At 40.9% G+C, this 23,197-nt stretch overlaps 2 protein-coding genes across 2 annotated transcripts in view; one reads left to right on the forward strand and one right to left on the reverse strand.

Annotated features, from left to right (window-relative positions):
• The window catches only part of pcxb (pyruvate carboxylase b), a 444,629-nt gene that overhangs the window by 135,894 nt on the left and 285,538 nt on the right, over positions 1 to 23,197 (reverse strand). The gene's annotated exons all lie outside the window — the stretch shown is intronic.
• Positions 1 to 23,197, forward strand: part of LOC148356350 (leucine-rich repeat and fibronectin type-III domain-containing protein 4) — a 55,705-nt gene that overhangs the window by 20,300 nt on the left and 12,208 nt on the right. The window contains exons 3-7 of the mRNA XM_088347025.1: positions 3,501 to 4,046; positions 4,115 to 4,277; positions 4,472 to 4,642; positions 5,216 to 5,377; positions 6,628 to 7,344. Of these exons, the coding sequence (XP_088203151.1) occupies positions 3,527 to 4,046; positions 4,115 to 4,277; positions 4,472 to 4,642; positions 5,216 to 5,377; positions 6,628 to 7,344 (1,733 nt within the window). The 5' untranslated portion in view covers positions 3,501 to 3,526. The remainder of the gene's footprint in view (positions 1 to 3,500; positions 4,047 to 4,114; positions 4,278 to 4,471; positions 4,643 to 5,215; positions 5,378 to 6,627; positions 7,345 to 23,197) is intronic.

Raw genomic sequence — 23,197 nt, forward strand, 5'->3', positions numbered from 1 at the left:
CACACACATTCACACACCAATAGCGGCCATGCAGCCATGCAAGGCGCCGACCTGCTTAGGGGCATTAGGGGTTCAGTGTCTTGCCCAAGGACACGAAGGAGCCGGGAATCGAACCTGCGATCTCTTGATCCCAAGACGAGCGCTCTACCTCCTGAGCAGGGTTGGGTAGGGTTACTTTAACTTGATTACTTTCAATTACTTTTGGATTACTCCAATACCAAATATGCTAATAAAAGACAAAAGAAACTAAATATGAATAAAATGATGACTCACAACACGTGGTAAGCTTTCTCTCCTGGCTTTGATCTCTTTGATCTCCGGCATAACTAACATAAAATGCGACAAAATGAAAATAAATCCAAACAGCTTGCCATCATCATTTTTGCCGTTCCATGTATTCCGTTACTCCCCTAGCCTGCACAAAATTGAGTCATTTTATTCATATTTAGTTTATTTTGTCTTTTATTAGCATATTTGGTATTGGAGTAATCCTAAAGTAATTGAAAGTAATCAAGTTAAAGTAACCCTACCCAACCCTGCTCCTGAGCAAATTCCCGTAAAACACAAGCCAAATATTCCGCTTTTCAACATTTTCAATCAGTTGGTGTCTTTTAAGGTCCAAATTTGAGGACATTGGTAATGCCCTAAAATCAAATCCAAAGCACAACACCGGTCACCACCCGTCAGAAAATCAATTAGCAGCGTCATGACCGGGAGTTGATGCCTGGATGAGGAGGCTGCAGTGCAAATAAATGGGACAGAGAGCCGAGCGTCACTTAGAGGGTCACATCGATCATCGCACAGCCGCCATTGTGTCCCGGAGGGCCGCGGGCAGGGAGCATGTCGCCGAAATAGCGAGGTCGTGATGGCGAGTATTGCGAGTTCAAAGGTACACGTGGCTCCGGCCTGGAAGGCGAGCGAGGGGGCGTGTAGCGTCCAACATTAGACGGAGACGAAAGGACGCGGCGAGACGGAGCGCTGACTGATAACTGATAACGTCGCCGTCTCGGGGTGCCTCAAGGGCAGACGAGGCAGTAGGGAACAGATTGAGGGAATAAGACAAGGAAATTGTGGAAAGTTACAGCAGTGCTAGAGGCACGCCGGAGCCAAGTGAGCAAGACGGAAAACACAAGGAGCGGCACCTCGGCAAAAGAGAAGAGACGGCTGACAAAGAGCGATGGGACGCTGCTAGAAAGAGGGAGTCAATTTCAGTCCCCCAACGTACTATCAAATTATTGGAAGTACTTTTGACAGAGACAAAAATGGGCACTTTAGTTTCCAAGTTCTTCAAGTTGGAGATGAAATAACGATTTGATCTCAGACGGAGCAGAAAGACGCATCGGGTGGTCGATCAAATCGGAATTCATATTTTTCCACCCATCTTTACGATGATCGGGCTTTTTAGAGGAGGGGTTGAGTAACAAAATGAAAAAGTGTGTAGAATTCACCCAAAATTGTTATAATTTGCTGATTGTAAAATGTATGAGTACAATTTTAATCACCGGATTATTAGTATTTACGTTAGAAATCGGTATAACATTCAGTTTCATATTTTCCCACCTCAAACTTTGTTCATACTATGGGAATCAAACTCAGGTCGCAGCCGTGAGAGCACCGGATTCTAACCACTGGACTACCAGTGGTCTGGACGACACATAAGAAAGTCGACTTTATCTCATTATCACAGTATTTTTAGTCACAGTACCAGAAATGAATGAAATGATCTGTATTTCTATAGCGCTTTTCAAGTCAATGACTTCCCAAAGCGATTTACAGTGTGCTTCACATTTCCCAATAGCGGCCTTGCATTGCAGCCATGTAAGACGCTGACCTGCTTATTGGGGGTATTAGGGGTTCAGTGTCTTACCCAAGGACACTTCGACATGTAACACGGACAAGCCGGGATTCGAACTGGGATCCCTTGATCCCAAGACGAGCGCTCTAACTCCTGAGCTACTGCCGCCCCTAAATGTTAATTCCGTTGCGCTATTTCACATTAGAATTTGGCGCTTTTACTACCGCGACCCAGGTTCAAATCCCATTACAACCAATGTGATGATACAGTAATACCTCTTGTAAAACGCGCACAAAAAAATACGTTTTTAAAGTAAAAAGCGTATTATACACAAATAAATACTGTAGTTAATTGTGGCATTCAGGCAAATCGGAAAAAAACTATGATTAGCATATTTTTGAACAAGCTAATTGTTTAATTTTCATTGAAAATAATTGAATAGCTATATAAAACAATATCTTGTCTGTGTACAAGATGTATTTTTCATCAATAAAACTTGGAATAAATGTGTGTTAGATGTTCTTTAGAAATAGATAAATAAAAATGACAATTCTCCAGATTGACTGCTAAGATTTAACATTTTAATTGTTGTCCTTATTAGCCAAGATCTATTTTTTAAAAATTGAAATGTTCTTGGCACACATGTGTGTTGAATTTTGTTCAAAATAAAGAATATGATCCAAATTGACTGTTAATATTAGAAATTTAAATTGTTAGTCTATAAAACCCTGCTTTACTTTGGAGCAGCAAAACGAGTGACTCCCTAGTCCAGAATGCATATTCTAATAATCAGAATTCGCTTCATTCTTAAGGTTGATTATTGTCAGAGGCAACAAAAAAAAAAAGGATTACACAGTTGGCTTCCAAGTTCTGCGCTTCTGTTTTGTTTCCTTTTAGCAACAAACAATTAACATGTTAACTAAAACAGGGCAATTGAACACTCTATAAGTTCCTAAAAGGCAGAACAGTTAAGGTCTGGAGTATCATTTAATTGTAATAAAGCATTTACAAATGCTAATTTAAAATGTGGTTTTTAAAATGCATAGTATGTAAATGACAAACAGCGTAAGTCCTTCCATCCTTTATTGTTTGGACTGTAACGTTGACTTTTATTAAGCTAAAAGACTCTCTTAATTGAACAGGGCAAACAGAGGCGTGACAAGAATGAGATGATAGAAATCAGGGCAAATTTAAGAGGAAATGCAGTGGCAGTAGCAATTCGAGTTTAGGTTGTCAACATGATGGTTGCGGTCTCCGGCTGAAAAGTGACATTAAGTGACAGCACAACGCTTCTGCCTGTTGTCAACACTCGCCCTCCAATTCGGGATTCATGTTGCCAAGGCAACCCACATGCATGACAATCGGCTCGGGTGACTTATTGCTACACATCGTCATGCCATACGCCTCAAACGCAAGTGTCAGCAGAACCAGCCAAAATCGACATTATTATTTTGGCGAGGGTTTTGCCATATGAAAGAGGACGAACAGGCTGGTGACCCCATTTCGTTACGCTGACCCACCGTCGTAAGGAAACCCGCCCATCCATCAAACATATCCCTAATCCTTTCTTGCAGGTTTCTAGGTAACTGTTACTATGGGGACTGTCTGTGATCAGCCTTTTGGGGTGGCATTTTCAAAGTAGTACTGGCTGGACGGCAAAAATTGGGCTGATGCTTATGTACATTTTTATGTTTTTTTTGTTTAGGTCTGTGGATAGCCTGGCCTTCTACCATGCCTGCCCCCCTAACCCCAAACCCCAGCAACCAGAAGCAGCTGCCTCACACACACCCCCACCTGCATCATCAGGCAAAACACTCGCCCATAATCTTGTCCGTTCCCCCATCATCCTGCGTTACCCACTGCACCTGGAGAAGAACGCTTCCAAGTGGTGCCTGGTTCCCGGCATTTCATTGGTTGACCTTAGCCATATTCTGCTCGCTACCCTCTCTGATTGGAGCCGGGGAGACGTGGGGCATGGTGTCAGCCTGTCCTTTCCACTGTGTGTGTCGGAACCTCTCAGAATCTTTAAGCACGCTGTGCGCCGATAAGGGTCTCCTGTTTGTGCCGCCTCACGTGGACCGGCGCACTGTCGAGCTACGGCTGGCGGACAACTTCATCACGGAAGTCGGAGGAACAGACTTCGTCAACATGACTGGACTGGTCGACCTGACTCTGTCCAGGAATACCATCCACCATATTCGACCGATGGCCTTCGCCGATCTGGAGAGTCTTCGTTCCTTGCATCTCGACGGTGAAGTGTTTAGGACCGACTGTCAGCAACCGAAAAATTGCAACCTCATGTTATTTTTGTCTTCGCAGGTAATCGTTTGACAGCAGTTGGCCCCAGGGACCTGGCGGGCTTGGTAAATCTCCAACATTTGATTGTCAACAACAATCAGTTGGTCAAAGTGTCCGTGCAGGCTTTTGACGACTTCTTACTCACATTAGAGGATCTCGACATGTCTTACAACAACCTTCGAAAGTAAGTTCTAGAAGTATATTGTTGGTATAGAATTGCCTCAACTCACAAAGTTTTCTAGTCAATAACTCATTCTATTCGAAATCCAAAGTAAAGGGCCCAGCTCTGTCCTTGACAATATGGAGATTTAGATCAGTCAGCATCACTGTGAAGAAGTAGTTCCTGTTGGCACTAACCAGTCCTTTGATTTCAAACAGGGTGCCGTGGGAGTCCATTCAAAACATGGCCAGCCTACACACTCTGAACCTGGACCATAACCTCATAGACAATATCGCCGAAGGGGTTTTTGGAGAATTGTATAAACTCGCTAGGCTGGATATGACTTCCAACCGGCTTAGGACTCTGCCACCTGACCCTCTCTTCGCAAGGTAGAAACAATTCATTAAATGTGCTGAAAATGGATCTTGTTCAAAATCACTCTCTAAAAACCGTTTATTGTCAGATTATTCCATTTAGTTCCAACACAGATGAGAACATGCGAGCCAGCTGTTCAAGTCAGAGATAGGAGAAATCTGCTGTCCACATTCCTTTTTCACATATGAGTCATTGGCTTGTTTGATATAGTGTGTCGCTTAAGCGTTAAGTGGCTTCAGGATGACTAAGCGAGGCCCATACAAGTCGTGATCACATTTATAGAAGGGCAACACTAAACCATCTTGTGAATATAGACAGCATGGCAAACAACCACTGAGCTCCAACTGTCAAGCAAACAGCATCTGAAGCACTCAATTAACTCGGCACCACTGAGATTTTTAAGAAATTTGAAAAGGATCGCATTTTTTCTGGCAGATAAGTCGGTGATGAGTAAAAGCTAACAAGGACTGGTGCAGACCGATTCAGAACTAAAAGTATCAGGTTCAAAAGAAGTGGGCTGTGTTTGTGTATTTTAGTGTAGAATGTTCTTTTGAGGACAATTGTGAGCTCCTCTGCAACCTTTACAGATCCCAGACGGGTGCAATAAGCCCCACCCCTTACAACACCATCATTAGTCTGAATTTCGGGGGGAATCCACTGCACTGCAACTGCGAATTGCTGTGGCTCCGACGGCTTATCCGCAGCGACGACATGGAGACCTGTGCCACACCAATCCACCTGGCTGGAAGGTACTCTACCCTGCATTTTTTCCAAAGTCACTTCATCAGGGGGGCGGTTGGTTGAGGGAGTGGTTAAGTATTTTGGCAATTGCACAGACGCTACTCCTTTGCTTGCATGATTGGAAAATTAGAACTGAACTTGTAAGTCTTGGGGAGAAGCTGAATTGAGGGATAATACACAGCTAATAGCAATACAGTGACTGGACCATAATTTATGAAATGAAAATGAAATGATCTGCATTTATATAGCGCTTTTCAAGTCAATGACTTCCCAAAGCGCTTTACAATGTGGTCCACATTTCCCAATAGCGGCCTTGCAGCCATGTAAGGCGCTAACCTGCTTATTGGGGTATTAGGGGTTCAGTGTCTTACCCAAGGACACTTCGACATGTAACACGGACGAGCCGGTATTCGAACTGCCGCCCCTTTATGAATATTTAACACTGTAAAAGTCATTACGCCGCTACTTGGCTTCTTGCCTGCATTTATAGAATAGAATAGAATAGAATATACCTTTATTGTCATTGTTACAAAATCGGTTGAACATATTGTGACAACGAAATTGGGCGTGGCACTCCAGGTTCACATCTATCGGGTGAGGATAAAGAAAACAAAGAAGATAAAGGAAAAAAAAGATAAGGTTATAATTTACACAATATAAAGGAACAAAGAAGATAAAGGTTATCATTTACACAAGAAATATGGGACATGTAGGATGTTACATACAGTTTTGGGGTCGTATTAGTGCAATATGTGTGCAAAAATTGTCAACATTGTGCAAAAATAGTCAACATTATCTATCCTAGCCTGAGCGTGTTGTTAAAATGTCCACGTACCAACAAAGTATTGAGGGAGAAAATGAACATCTTCTAGCATTATGTATTACAGAATTGTAGGAACTGATAAGCACTCTTGTAAAACTACAGGTCAGAAAACGATATATGACGAGAAGATGGGGCGGCAGTAGCTCAGGAGGTAGAGCGCTCGTCTTGGGATCAAGGGATCCCAGTTCAAATCCCGGCTTGTCCGTGTTACTTGTCGAAGTGTCCTTGGGTAAGACACTGAACCCCTAATACCCCCAATAAGCAGGTTAGCGTCTTACATGGCTGCAATACAAGGCCGCTATTGGGAAATGTGAAGCACACTGTAAAGCGCTTTGGGAAGTCATTGACTTGAAAAGCGCTATATAAATGCAGATCATTTCATTTCATTTCAAGATCAATTTCACTCAGCCTCTGCGATGCTTTTCTGCTCTGAAGGTATTTCTGGTCAATTCCCGAGGAGGAGTTTACATGTGAGCCCCCTCTCATCACCCGCCATACTCACAAGCTGTGGGTACTGGAAGGCCAGAGGGCCACCCTTAAGTGCCGGGCCATCGGAGACCCCGAGCCAGTGGTGCACTGGGTGTCACCGGACGACCGCATCATTGCAAACTCCTCGCGGACCAGCTCCTTTAACAACGGTACTTTGGATGTATTGGTGACGGTGGCCAGGGATGACGGGGCATACACATGCATTGCCATAAACGCAGCGGGCGAAGCGACTGCAACCGTGGACTTGAAAATAATCCCCCTCCCTCACCGAGGTGAAGCAGGTGGTAAGACGGTGAACAATAAGAACAGGACTGTGACCAATGGGATTATGCGAACTGATCCGGGATCCTCGGATATCAGCACGGGGAGGAACAACGGCATGGGCAACGGTGCTGGGCGTGGAGGAGACGTGACCAACGGGAAAAAAGATCCTGCCCAAAACGGAGAGAGTGAAGGCGGGGTTCCTGAACGGGAGATGACCGACGACGGGGCTGCAGAGGAGGACGAAGGGGATGAGGAAGACAGGAGGATGGTCGGAGTACAAGGGATTACGTCCACCTCGGCTCAGGTCCAGTGGGATTTGGGAACTTTGTCTGGAGTTTATGTCGTGTGGATGTACCAAATCCAGTACAACTGCACAGCTGATGAAACCCTCATCTACAGGTCAGTTCAACCATAATCACCAAACTAACTCCATTTAAGTGCCTTTTATGACATGTCAGAAAGTGAAGGGGACAGCTATTGTGTCCAATGTCAAGTATACCAGGGTAGTTCCTCCTGTTTCATGGTGATATTCGAGCACTTTTTAGGAAATTTCAAAGTCAATTTTCCAATTTCTCCAGTACCACTAAAAGAAGAAATCTGGTGTGAATTGTGTATGGATATATATATATATATATATATATATATATATATATATATATATATATATATATATAATTTATATAATACACATATATATCAGTGTTCATTTTACCTCTGAGTCCCGGGGACTCGCATGCTCAAAAATCTATGGGTCCCAACAGAGATCTATGGGTCCCCAAAATTTAATGTTATCGAGGTTAAAATTGTAAATCGGTGACAAATATATAATATAAATCTATATATTCATTCAGTTTTAATCATCAAATCATCAATTATTGCATCAAATTATTGTTGGTAATATACCGTCTTTTTTTCATTTTCTCCTTTTATATTCCTTTTTTTCTTAACTTCTTTATACAACGTAATAATTCGTAATATAATGCATCAAAGCAAGTGAGCTGTTTGAGAGCCGGCTCTCTTGAATGAGTTGTGCCGAAAAATCCGGTTCACTAAAAAGAGAAGGACTTTTCACCACACGACTCGATATCGGCGTGCGGACAAAAACTCGAACCGCGAGACCAAAACAACATCTGCCGGATCTGCCTGATGAAAAGTTTGGAGTGCGGTAAATCTTTGTTTAAAAAAATGTAATCGGGTAATAATGACAAATTTGTGTCAAAAAGGTTGCGTCCCGGGGACGCAAGTTGCTTTGAGACTATGCGTCCCCAGCAAAAATGATGCGTCTAGGACGCAGGGACGCGGGCAAACGAAAACACTGATATATGCAATTCACCAATCCAATTTTTCATCTTGGTTGTGCATTTATCAAGACATATCATTTTTACATCTTGAGTACATCAAGAATAAATTTGTGGATAAGAACAATACCCATGTAACTATCACTGTGTAGGTAAAGTATGTATTTTACATTTTCTTTTGCAGTGAATTTTTCCCAACAGAATTTACCACTGGGAAACGCTACCTTAACATTTTGCAAGGCCCATAATAAATGGCCGTATTTAAAACGTAATCCTTGCCCAAATACACATTTCATAGTGACCTGTTTCGGTATATCAGGCACCTGTCATCTTGGGTGTGACCCGTAGGGGGTGCTGAGGCTTCATAGGACAATGCCGTACAAACAAATGCCAGCTGCCATTAATCACAAGGGAAGAAATCCATAGCAAAGCGAAGCCAGCCGAGAGCGATGTCAGTGTCATTTTTATGCAGACTTGTCGTGAAACATGGCAACAATTTTAAGCATTTACGAGCACTTTACCCAAAATTCAAGTATTTTAATTCCTGGAAAACACAACCTTTTCAAGGATTTCAAACACCCGTTCGAACCCTGGTGTATTAATGCATGGGCTTAGGTTTTGATGGTGGCAGGGAGAAATATAGCTTCCAAGAAGCTTGCGTATAAAAAATGAATGATGAGATGCCTGAATATATGGATGGGACAGATTTTAGGACAGGGATGAGCCTTTAACTGGCGTTGTGGAGGAATTTGGAACCAGAGGCGAGATCTGAGATTGACTCTAAACAAATCCCCACGGGAAAGATTAGAATGAAAGGGAGGACTGTTGAAAGGGGGAGAAAGCGGGTGAGGCAGAGGCAAAGAGAGATGGGTGGGCTGAATGGTCCTTTAGGAAAATGCAGCAGGAGGGGAAGTAAATCCATCAGTGAAATAGAGTTAGATGGAAAAATACAGCTGGGATGAAAGCAGGGGCTCGGTGGAAGATGTAATGAAAGATAGAGAGTGTGAGAGGAGAGCATCTGCTTGAGAGGTAACAAAAAGGTGACAAAAGTTACGAATGTGGGGATGGAAAAATACATCATATTTTGGGGGGGTTTCAAGTACGCCAAGGCTAAAAATGCATTATGGGAGAAAAAAACAGGAAAGTACTTTTTTTTGCAGTTTGTAAATTAAACAAAACGATTATTTCTAAATATTTTGATGCCTATTGTTATGAAGACAACGCTTTTTTTGATGTAGAAGAAGACGGTTTTAGTTTTAGGTGTAAATGAAGCTAGTTATCAGAAGATTGTACTTGTTTTTAGCATAGCTGAAAACAATGCCTGTTTTTGGCTCACTCAAAGCTAGCATGAAATCCGTGAACAAGTGTCTGTGAATTGATTTACCGTATTTTTCAGACTATTAGCCAGATGTTTGTAAGTATAACATGGTGCGCCGTATACTGTTTACCAAAAAAATACAGTGGATAAGGTTGGAGCAGTGGCTCAGGAGGTAGAGCGCTCGTCTTGGGATCAAGAGATCACAGTTGGAATCCCGGCTCCTCCGTGTTACATGTCTAAGTGTCCTTGGGTAAGACACTGAACCCCTAATACCCCCAATAAGCAGGTTAGCGCCTTACATGGCTGCACGGCCGCAATTGGGAGATGTGAAGCACACTGTAAAGCGCTTTGGGAAGTCTCGACTTGAAAAGCGCTATATAAATGTAGATCATTCAATTTCATTTCATAGAAGATTTACACCTGTGAGTAATTTTTTACAGTATACTACCGCATTTGTGCATAGATTGATCAATCTAAAAACATCGCTGACAAAAATTGCAAAATGTATGCAACAGGAGTCAAACCTGGGACGTGGCAGTGAGACCACAAGACAGCCAGTGATACAGATGACATACAAAAAGGCATTCAATTTGATCTCATTATCACACTATTTGTATTCACAGTGCCATAAACAAATAACAAAGAATGGAGAAAACTAAAAGTCAAACTGAAAGAGTCGTTTCCCAAGTCGCGCTTTTTCGCCTTTATTTAGAACTTTCAGGACGACTTTGTTTTCTTCATTCTCTAAAATTCAGTTCGGCACTGTGAGCAAAAATAGTGTGATTATGAGATAAAATCAAATTCCTTTTCGATTGTCATCTGCATCACCAGTGGTCTAGTAGTTTGGTGTCAGCAGTCTCACCGTTAAAACCGGGATTAGATTCCCATTAGAGCTGCGACAATGAATCGATAAAGTGCTTGTAGTATTCTGCAAAGGGTGCCTTTATATAGCACTTTTCAGATTGTGAAAGTGTGGTAAAGAAACATTCAATGTACAATAAGAAAGCAACCCAACAAATTACTGTATTTTCCGCTCTATAAAGCGCACCTTAAAGCATTCAATTTTTTCAAACGCACCTTATAATACAGTGCGCCTTATATATGGATGACTATTAACAGGACTCGCAACTACGGTAAGCAGCAGCCGACTCGATTTTCCCTCGGAGAAAAGTAGTATGCGGTGCATGCTGGGATATATATATATATATATATCAGCGTTTCATTTCCTAAACAATGTGTCAATCGCCATTTGAAACGGTCACTATTGGCTAACGTTTTTAAAAGGTAAAGGAGGCGGGTCCTTCTTAGCATTTACAGGCTCGTATAGGCTAAAGCGGGGTAAAACAAAGCCTGCAATTGGCCGAAAAATATGTAAACCACAACCTGGGTTGAACTACGGCCTAGAGAAAATAACTTTATAATAATAATAATAATTTCCTTTGTATTGTCATTCTTTGTAACAATGTACACAGAACGAAATGTCGATACACCTGACCCGTTGTAGCGAGCCGATGCAGCCGCAGCCAACAGAGGGCGCCGCCATTTTACCAATGTTATAAGTCTTATGGGGCTAAACAAACAGCTAGCAACAAGCAAGGTCCATCGATGGAGAGATGCTTTTCGGCTGATATTTGTATTTATTTGTCAGCATAATCGCTTTACACAGAATTATTTTAAGAAAACGTACACCTGTTATATTGAAATGTGTATATGAATATAGAGTCATAATTGTATGAGTTTTCCAGTCGTATCCCTCTTTATTCTTTTAATCATCACATAGACATTTTAATCAAGTTAAACACTTAGAGGTAATTATGGACCTATGATTATTCATATATTTGAGTGTAACTATTTACTTATTTACTTTGTCTCAATGTATCAATTTATTTAGTTGTTATATATCATCTACATTCGTCCAAGCAGTGTTCTGATTTACTATTGTAGGGGAGGGCTTCAGTCTTATCAAACAACCAGCAGGATTCAGTCTGGATAAAAGACTGGTGTGAAGCTGGGTTATGCGGAATTTTCCACTGACTTAAGTTTCTTTTTTTTCCATAGCACGTCGTGTGAAACCATAAGAGTCAAGTCAAGTTTATTTGTACAGCCCTTAATCACAAAGAGTCTCAAAGGGCTGCACAGACCACAGATGATTGCAAACCACAGACTATTATGACACCATCCCCTGATCTAAAACCTTCATGAGGGAAAATAATACACATTTATTGTCAAAATAAAATATAGGTTGTTCATATGATATAGAATAGTAGTGTGTTTTAAGATTAGATTTAAACATTAGTGTCACTAGTAGACCAGCATTTTCAGAGCGAAGGCTCCGGACCGGAACATAGGGGGGAATCAAATCTGAAAGATATGAGGGAGTCCATGCATGATTTTGTATACTACCAACAGAACCTTAAAATCACATCTTAAGCTAACAGGGAGCCAATGCAGGTTAGCTAAAATCGGGGTATTGTGAACAAACTTTCTTGTCTTAGTTAAAATCTCGCTGCAGCACTTTGTACCAGCTGAAGGCTCTTGATTTTGGACTTCGGGAGACCGGAGAGTAGTGCATTACAGTAATCGAGACGGGAGGTCACAAACGCATGGATTATAATCTCCGCATCCGACTGAGAAAACATAGGGCGATTTTTTGCAATGTTGTGAAGATGGAAAAAAGCTGTTCTAGTAATATTCTTGACGTGTGTTTGAAAGGACAGATCTGGGTCAAATATGACACCTACATTTTTGACTGAATCACTCTGGGTGATATTAGATTTGTCAACGTTCAGAGCAGATTTTGAGAACAAGTCATGGCATTTAGATGGACCAAAAACTAACATTTCGGTCTTTTCAGAGTTAAATATGATATGATTTCATATGATATAATATAATGCACTAATATATACCCGAAATATATACAATGCGTAACGGTTAAACACAGAAAATACTGTAGTTTTAATTCCAGTGTGCTTTATACATAAAAAAACTGACAAGAATATACATTTTTGGGGAACGCGCCTTTTTGTGTGAAAAATACAAGATACATTTGTATGTTTTGCCAACCTATGACAATAGAGTGCATCGTATCGTCTGTAAAATAAGAGAGGGTGAGGAAAAGAACCATAAAAACAAACGCAGAACGTCTTCCTTCCGATCAGCACACGCGCAGCAATTAAGCAGGGAGAACTAATTAAATAAATGATGGAAATGAATTAGATTTGAGCTCCCTTGCTGATCAGCGATGCTAATTTCTCCACGGCAAATACTCTAATAATGGAAAAAATACGCCGGTGACATAAAAGGCTATGCCTTTCCTTCAGAAATGGGAGCTCCAAGTCGGGCTTGCTCGTCGTTTGAGGCAGACGATTTATCACGTTTTTATAAGTTCAGTTTTTTATTGAGTTCTTTACAACGAAGGCTTGATACACTGCAAATGAAAATCCTTCTTAGCCCACCGGCAGAAACGGTTGCTCGTTTTAAAGGGACCGTGTGTACAGTATTATTCAGCACAACTGGTCTGACTTGGGGACCCACCGTCACACCCTATTTACGAGCTTTGACCCCCCAAAAATTGAAAAAAAGATCAAATACCAAGTAAAGGGCAACAGTTGTGAAAAAACTAAATTTGTTTTTGTGTGTCTACTACAATTACTACAAAACTAAATATCACATTTCATGCTTTAAAACAGTGAACTGATGTATTATTTTACTTTAATTATATATTATATATACCACAGCCATATCCCCTAGTGGTAGGTGGCTCGAGTCATTTCTGACTCTTTTTTGGGAGATTGATTTAGAGGAGGGGATTCCCAGCCCCCTCGTTCAACCCAACTGAGGTGTTGGGAGTCATTAAGTGACCAAACCCCCCAATTACAACCCCTAATGCTAAACGCCAAGCAGGGAGGCAACGGGTACCAATGTTTAAGTCTTAGGTATGACTCGGCCGAGGCTTAAACCATAACCTCCCAGTCTCGGGGCGGGCGCCAAACCCCCAAGGCCACCGAGCTAGTTATTTTTTTTATTATGAAAAATAATAATAATAATACAAACAAAATACTACAATATAAAAATATTACTTCAAAAATACCACAACAAAATACTAGATAAGTTATAAACCAGAAAATACAAACTGACCTTTTAACAGCCAGACCAGCCTGAGATAGCCACATCTCGGGAAATTAAGCAGAGTCGGTCCTGGTTAGTACTCGGATGGGATACTGCCTGGGAATACCAGGTGCTGTAAATAAGTCATTGGGCGCACGCTCTGCTGCAACAGCACTGACTGTACCTCACCGGTGCAGTGGGTAAAAATGAATATCCCCAAAGGGACCAAATAAATTGAACTATTATCATTACTATTAACTACTGAAATACTACAGATACAGTGAGGGGAGAAGTAAAATGATGCGTTCACATAGTATCTACATAACGAGTCTCAATACTGCTCAAATATGTCTATGGAAATACTACCATAATACTCCTATTCCTGGAGGAATACTAGAAAATACTACACAACTAGATATCAAATTTTAAGTGCTTTATACGGGGACTTTGTATATATTTTTTTTATTTAATTCTGAGTGGTTTAATACAATGTTTATGAAACTAATTTAAAAAAATATATAAAATGTAAGTGCAGATGAAAAACATTGGATAGGTCTCCAGGCCAGAGGCTTTAGCCAGATTTTTTAACCCAAGGCAGCCTTCAACTCCAAAAGCACAGCAACGCTAGAGGAAACTATTCTGCTTATGTAGAAAATACTAATATACAATGAAATATCTCAAAAATGGACACCTTATAGTCAATGTTCCCTGTAATTTTCCAGGGGTCTGAGCGTTCACACAAAGTCAATGAGCAACGCTTGAAACAACAGTGAGCAACCATAATCCCAACTGTTACAAGATAATTAATTATCAAACATGTCCAAAACTTGACATCAAGTTTTATTTTGCTGAGTTTCCGGCAATGCAAAATGATTTTTCTCTTTTGAATGAATTGACTCATGTACTATTGCAAAGGTTGTACGGCCTACAAACGTCGTTTGTTCTTACAATTCTTTCACAAGATATCATTTCTTTTTATTTCCTGATATATTTTGTCGCATAATATTAACATTTTTGGGGGCTTATTTAGTCGGTTGTAAGATACAGAGCTGTACTTAATCACATTTTTTAGTGGAAGTACAATGTTGGCAACAAGATTCACTTGATAGAATTGGAAATTATTTGAATGCAACACTAACTTTTACTTCTTTTTTCCGTGTTTTTTCTTCTTCTTTTTTTAAAAATTCCTTTAAAAAAAGTCTCATTGTGTTTATTTTTTCCGAGCTGTTACTTTTTTCTTTTTGTTCTCCATTTACTTTTTTCCTACGTTTCTTTCTTTTCTTTTTTTTCTGACTTTTTTCTAATTTTTTCTCCTTTTGTTCCTTTTTTTCCCAGCTTTTCACTACTTTTTCATTTTTTTTGTTCTATTCCCCCTTCTTTTAAGTCATTTTGTGCATAGTTTTACATAATACTTGGTCATGTTGGGATTAAAGAAGCAAAAACAACCTGAAGAGCCGTTTAGGACCCGAAAGTGAACCCAGCCGAAGAAGCCGGTTCTCGACAAACTCTACTAACTTTACTCAACTTCGTTCTACTTCGACTCGACTCCAAAATACCGCATTTAGGACACAACGTCAGGGGAACCCGTGTATTTTTACCTTCATGCACTGTAACTTTGACTTAAGTTGCTTCTTAATTAGTAATTTTGAGCCCTCATTTTTGTGCGCTGGCTAGATTTTCTTGTGCGCTGAGAATGTGCGAGCGGTGCGCAGCTTAGAGGGAACACTGCTTATAGTTAAAACGCTGAAAATGTTCTGCCAATGGTTCAGGTTTTTTTCTCCTGTGGAGCACTAGTAAAGCATGGTTTGAGCAGGATTTGACTATTTCAAAAGAACCCCATACAAAACATCAATAAGAGCATGTTCTCAAGCTGAACTGACAAATAGAAAGAGTGTGAGATGAAAAAAATAGACTGATAGAGGACTGCATGTCGGAAAGCTTTGAGAGCCGGAGCAGGCAAATCAACCCTCTGAGGGCCAATAAAGAAATAAATGAGGGAAGCGTATGAAAGAAGGCACACCACAATGGAGCCGGGGATCTTCCGTATAGATTCCTATCATGCTATTAATGGGCCGGCAATGGCCACAATATCACACCAACGGGAGCCCAGAGAAAAGTCGGAGAGTGGCCTCGTACTTCTTACCCGGCTTTTCTTGTTTTCGGCTAAATTGAACTGGCGGAATAGAAAAACAGCGGCAAGGGAAAATGGTTTGAATTCAGCTGGCCATTTCGAAGCAGTGTTTCCATACAAAGGGGGTTTAATAGGGTATGTAATCAGTCCCACCAGAGTTTCATAAACTTGTATATCGAAAAGTATAATAGATGTTTAAATACACTGCCATTCAAAAAATTGGGGTTGCTTAGAGATTTCCATTCTTAAACAAAAAGCAGTTTGAAGGATATGTTTTTTATAAAAACATTCCAATGTTCTCAATGTCTTGACTAGGCTTTCAATTTATTAAGGAACTCATTTGATCACTAGAAAAAGAGTGACTTTTCATGGAAATGACACTGGGCATCCTGGAAGGGGGATTACCTCGTGTGCGACCCCTTCTCAAAGTTTCTTTATTTTCCTCATGCTGAGGTTTTTTAGTTTTCCTTGCCCTCATGTAGGTTATAGATCAGGGGATGGTGTAATAATAGTCTGTAGCTTGCAATAATCTGTGGTCTGTGCAGCCCTTTGAGATTCCTTGTGATAAAGGGCCTCACAAAAAAACATGACTTGACTTGACTCATCCTGAGGTTTTTTGAGTTTTTCCTTGCCCTCAAGTAGGTTTTAGATCAGGGGATGGTGTCATAATAGTCTGTAGCTTGCAATAATCTGTGGTCTGTGCAGCCTTTTGAGACTCCTTGTGATTAAGGCCTCACAAAAAAACATGACTTGACTTGACTCATCCTGAGTTGTTTTGAGTTTTTCCTTGCCCTCATGTAGGTTTTAGATCAGGGGATGGTGTCATAATAGTCTGTGGCTTGCAAGAATCTGTGGTCTGTGCAGCCTTTTGAGACTCCTTGTGATTAAGGGCCTCACAAAAAACATGACTTGACTTGACTTGACTCATCCTGAGGTTTTTTGAGTTTTTCCTTGCCCTCATGTAGGTTTTAGATCAGGGGATGGTGTCAAATAGTCTGTAGCTTGCAATAATCTGTGGTCTGTGCAGCCCTTTGAGACTCCTTGTGATTAAGGGCTATATAAATAAACATGACTTGACCTGACTTGAATATTGTCCTGATAACCCCAAACATTTCAACAGTAGCTATTCTGCTCTCATTCTTAAGTTTTACGGTTTGCTAGCTAGATAGCCAGTGTGATATTTATGTGATATTTATGATTCAACAGTTTAGGGGGGGATGGGGGTTTAGCACGGCGGCGCAGTGGTTAGCGCGCGTGCGGCACATTTCTAAGGTCTTGGGAACCTCCTGTGTGGGTTCAAATCCAGCTACCGGACTTCCTGTGCGGAGTTTGTATGTTCTCCCCGTGCTTGGGTGGGTTTCCTCCGGGAACTCCGGTTTCCTCCCACATTCCAAAGACATGCATTTCAGGTGGTTTGGACGGTTCAAATTTTCCCTAGGAGTGAATAAACGAGCGAGTTGTCTGTCCCTGTGTGCCCTGCGATTGGCTGGCAACCAGTTCAGGGTGTCCCCTGCCCACTGCCCGATGATTGCTGGGATAGGCTTTAGCACCCCCGTGACCCTGCTGAGGATAAGCGGTGCAGCTAATGAGATGGGAGATGAGTTTAAGGGGGCACACGTTCATTAAAGATCTAGCCCCTCCATTTGCTTCCAAAAGACACCAAATCGTTGCGTCAGATCTTGAAACGTAGAATATTTTCTTCCAAAGAGAGCGAGCTACCGGGCCCGACTGTCCACCTGCCAGGGTCTCATAAAATTCAATGGGAAACGCAGTGAGGACAGTGCCAGATTGAATCATTTCTTCGAAAGGTCAGTGGCGGCGGAGACACAGCCTGTCTCATTTGGACGGCGTGGCATGACAGGGGCAGGTGGGATGGCGACGGCACGGCATCTGCTTGGAAGTGCCGGTGCTGTCGAGGTCTGACACGATCGTCTGGGCAGGGGTCCGGGAGATCGGGCTCCAGGCTACACGAGCCAGCCTAGGGGGTGCTCTCACAAAAACGGGGGTTCAAACCGGGTGCGGCTCGCCTAAAGGACGCACGGCGGGGGAGAGGAAGTATCTCCATGTTAACGAGGCACCATGCGGGGCAATATGCTACTTTGGCAGAGGAGTGTCGAAATTTCTCAATTCTCAGTTTTTGGGTCAGGACTCTGCGTAGTAGATGGGTTTTAGATTTACCAGTTCTCATTGTTATAGGAGAGGTGTGGGAAATCTGCGGCCCGTGGGCCACGTACAGCCCATCATCCTTTTTAAAAAATGTAGAAATATGATAATGCAAATAAACACGACTTGACTATATTGTCAAACTAATAACTTAAGTCAGGGGTTGCAAAACCAAAATGCTGAAAGAGCCATATGTATATATATATATATATATATATATATATATATATATATATATGTATATAAATATATTTGGAGTCATGAAAAATTCAAAGCTTTACATAAGCCTCATAAGGAAGTCAACACATAGGTGGGCCACATACAGCCAATCAGCCTTTTTTTTTTTTAAATTGTAGAAATAAAATAATATATTTTTTTCTTCTCAAGCCCTAAAATTATTTGTGTATAACGCACATCTTCTTCCTAAAAATGAACACAAAGTTTTGTTGCCCATTATACACGAGGTTTTACGGTAGTAGATGATCTTATTTGTGCATTGATCAGTCGAAAAATATCCCTGACCACAATAGCAAAACGTTGGATGCAAAGGGAATCAAACCCAGACCACTGTGGTGAGCTTGCCGAATCCTAACCACAAGACTTTTTGTAGCCAAGGTACATTTCATTGAACAAATCTTTGGGACACTACCAACTGAAAATGTATATAAAAAAGCTTAAATTTATGTTACAAGTGTTTTATAAACATTGTAGAAATACATCATATCATAACCTCTTGATAAGGACTCAAATAAACAGAAAGATTAAAGTATTTTGTTATCTTTCATATTCATACTCACTCACTGAACACATATATGATATCCTGGCAGGAATCAGTCAAAGACACAAACAAAGCTCTTCTTCCACATCTCTCAGTCTTTCTCTCACTAATTCTCTTGTCTCCAAACACAAAGCAACTAACTACCAACTGCTGCTGCCACTGATGGTATGGAAGAGTACTACATGATTACTCTGCTGGGCGCTAGACCGCACAGGCACACAAATTGTATCCTTTCCCACGACACACCTGACAATATCTCACACAGTGGTTACTAAACCACCAGTGAAACATATGAAATATGAAAACGCTTTTAAATAAGACCTCATTATCACACTGTTATAATTACCAAAGATGAATGTTAGAGAATGAAAAAAAAGTAATCCTGAAAGATATTAACGCAAAAAAAAAGCATAATGAAAGATATATCTTTCTGATGTGTTCTTTTTCCACGGACAGACTGAGGAGATCATTTCTTCCTCATGCCATGAGGCTCTTTAACTCCACCCGGGGGAGTAAAATCCCACATTAAACCTCACCCTATTTTTATTACAGTGTGTATTTTCCGTAGCACTATTTAAATACTTTATATCAAAATGTTATATTGGGTATTTTTGTATTCTATATCTTTTATTTTATTACTTTATTTTTCAACACAAGGATACTGCTGGAAGTGTGAATTTCCCTACGGGAATGAATCATTTATCTATCTGATGATAAAACAGACTTTGAAGGACATGAGGGAAATGTAAATTTTATGTTGAGATGGCGTTCAGTCTATATTTACAAACAAAAAATATCCCAATTATTACTTTAGTTACAGCTTCTTAAACCCCCTATTATTGTGTCATAACCATATAAAAATCCATTTTAAAATGGCTCCTGAGTTGAAATAAGTTACATGTATAAAAAAAAAAAAAAAAAAGAAGGTGGAGCGGGTTGGCCATTAAAGTGCAAGCAACACTAGAAGCAGGCACCCCTGCTGAGCAATCCGACTTTAGAAGCATCAGAAGTGAGAAGGGCGCACTGCAGAGTCGAGGAAATAACGAGAATGAAAGTGGATCACAGTTGCAAAGAGAGCTCGACACGCATCGGAGAGGAAACATGCTGCGATGGCGACAGACGCAAACATGGCGCAAATTACAAAAGCCCGAGCGGAGAGAATGTATTAATGTAGTGAAAGCACTTCATAGGTTGTAAAATTAAGTGATTGGTTGGCATGAGAAAGAGCATCTTAATTATTGTATTCTCCTTGTTATAAGGCTTCCCTGTTTAGAAGGTGTAACCCCCCACAAAAGTATGTTGTTATATTTTATTTCATTTATAAGGCGCACCAGACTATCGGGCACCTGGGAATAAAACTAATGTAATTCCATATAATTGCAAAACATTGGATGAATTAAATTGTGGCGTAGAATTTTCCAGATCCTATCCATTAAAGCACTAGGGATACTGATAATACATCAAAAAACCTTTGGTCTTATCTCATCATCACATTTGTTTAGTCACAGTACCAAGTTGTCGATGTTATCATTTGGCCGAGCCGCAGGAATATTGTCAGACATTAAACCGGGCCGTGGTACAGCAATCTTTACGGAGATTTGGATTGGAATGACGAGAAAGGCATTGTGGGAAGTAATGCGGTCGTTCAGAACGGAATGAAGAGAACGGCAATGTGGGAAGTAATTTGGTCGTACTGGAAGATATAAATAAACACATGGCTGCACTAATTCAAAATGTTTGTCGCGATGCTTAATTTGAGCTGAGAAAAAGTGAAACAACCTTGACTCTACTCTAGCATCTGGTACGATGACTAAAATTGAAAACACGATTCTCGATAAATGTGATTCCTAGAGTATTGCGATTCGATAATTGATGATTCCGATTGAAGAACAAATAATTGTAAATAGTGAATTATACACTTCTTGGACAATAAACCATGAATGATGTTCAAACAGCGCACATCATGTGATCTGTTTATGTCAAAGGTGGGCAAACTACAGCCTGAGGGCCACATCGGGCCCAGGAGGCTTTTTCATACAGCCTGGGACAAAGTTTGCAGAGTTTCCGTCATGTCTAGCTCCATCTTTCTGGGAACTGTATAAAGTCCAAAATGTGTTCATTCTTTAGATTTTAAATTGGGTTTTCTTTTTTACGTACCGGGTATGATGTCTCAAAACACAATCGATACTGGCGATTTTAAATATCGCCAGAAAGAAAGCACGATAAATACATGAATCCATTTTTTGTCCTACCACTTCTAAAAGTAACCTGATAATGAGATATAATCTAATGCCTTTTCATGTGTCGTATGTATCACTAGTTATCTAGTGGAAAATCTGGAGCTCGCCCCGCCGCGATCCAGGTTCGATTCCTGTTGCATTCAATGTTATGCAATTGTGAGCAACGTTCATTGTCCCGAGAAACCTAGTGGTTTGGATTTGGTGTTCTTCTCATTTCTGTCCAGTTCTATTCCCGTTGCATCCATGGTTTTGCAATTGTGGTCAGTGATAAAATGTGTCGAATGATCAATAATTGCACAAATATGGTAGCTCATTTATGATGCACCGCATTCTAAGTAGCACGTTCAAAATTGTGGCCGGTTTGGGACTTTTGGGTATGCCTAATAGTCCGGAAAGTATGGTACCGTATTTTCCGCACTATAAGGCCCACCTAAAAGCCTTTATTTTTTTTCAAAAGCTGACCATGCGCCTTATAATACAGCGCGCCTTATATATGGATCAATATTAGGTCGCAAAGTCTTGCAACTAAGGCAGGCATTTGATTTTCCCCCGAAGGCGAAGTCGTCCGCGGTGTATGCTGGGATTTATATACCAGCGTTTCATTTGCTAACCAATGTGTCAATCATCATTTTGATCACTATTGGCTAAAGTTATTCGGAGGTAAAGGGGGCGGATCCTTTTTTATCATTTACAGGCTCGCATAGGCTAAAGGGGCGAAACAAAGCCTGCAATTGGCCGAAAAAGATGAATGTGAATCACACGTTGGGTTGCACTACGGCATAGAGAAAACATTTTTTACTATTCTGTATTTGTAAATATTTGACTCTCCTGGATTTACTACACTCACGGTTGTAAGAAGACCATGGTTACGTATCATTATTGAACGTGATGGCTGCAAGAGAACTTAGGTGAGCTATGCGGATTTATATTTTCCCGGTATCTTGTTTTAGAACGATCTTGATGTTTCTGTGATGAGTCTAGTTTTAAACTAAATTCAATTTAAAGTGTTTATTGTCATATGCACAGTAAAGAACCCCTTTTCTCTGCACAATAAAATTCTTACTTTGCTGTCCACACAGTTGCCAGCAAAAAATAAAATGGCAACTAAGAAATGTTTGGCATTTCTTGAATCCCAAGACTTTAACCTTCCGAATGATATTTGGAACGATGCATTTGAGTGATTGGTGACATCGTACAGATACTGTTTCCGTACATGTCTAAGACACGTATTTGCTTCTTTGCAAGTTTTCGGAATGTTAAGGGGGTTATAAGTTTGACTGAACTATCTGACTGTTTTGTCGACGTTCCCATTGTAGCGCCTTATAATCTGGTGCGCCTTATGTATGGAAAATATAGGACCAAAAATAAATAAAATACGGTACTTTTAAATAATCAAGTGCAAGCAGCTTAAAAAAGAACCAGTCTTTATTTTACATCTGATTGAAATGTGTACCGCAGTGACAAACACAAGGCGATTAAAAAGGAGGCTTGAATGAAGAGGAAGGTCCGAGGAAAATGAATGGCGATCCGAAAGCGATGGGGGGGGTGTCTGAAAGATGGGCAGAGAGACTGATCAAGGAGAACAGGAGAAGAGCTCAGAAGTGATTGCGCCAGACAGACGGCAAGCTAGCAAACAGGCTGCAGAAATCCACAGCAAACAAATGGGAAAACGTAAACAAACATGATACGTAAAAGAAGGAAATGAGGGCAGCCGAGACGTCAGGCGTGAGAGGAGATAATGGTTCTGTTTTCCCTCCTCCTCCTCGCCCAGCTCGTTTGCTGGTGCTGAGGGAAGCAAACGAGTAGCAGGGAATGGAATAATACGCCATCTTTTTCCCCCTTATAATAACTTGTTTGTACGCCACCAGTTCCGACAAAGGATCTCTCCCCCGCCCCTTGTCGACTTCACTTTCACCCGGCATCTGTGTTTGTGTGTGTCAGTGTGCCTTAGCCGGGATTATCTAGAATTATAAGCATTGAGACGAGCCGGCGTGCACTTGGCATCGGACTAGGTCTGCGACAAAACATTTTTATCATTCTTTTTATCTGAAGAATAGTTTTACGGTCATTTCATCTCAATCCTTGATTCGAAAAAAGAACAGTTTCAACTTTCACAGTTCACCGATCCCTTAATCCACATAGATCCCGATTCGCCAGTAGATCGCAGAGGTAGTACTGGTAGATCACGAGAAAGTGTATCCAGTGCATTGCATTTGT

This window comes from Urocampus carinirostris, chromosome 11, assembly GCF_059441175.1.
Source record: "Urocampus carinirostris isolate Australia breed hairy pipefish chromosome 11, RoL_Ucar_1.0, whole genome shotgun sequence".
Classification (NCBI taxonomy): domain Eukaryota; kingdom Metazoa; phylum Chordata; class Actinopteri; order Syngnathiformes; family Syngnathidae; genus Urocampus; species Urocampus carinirostris.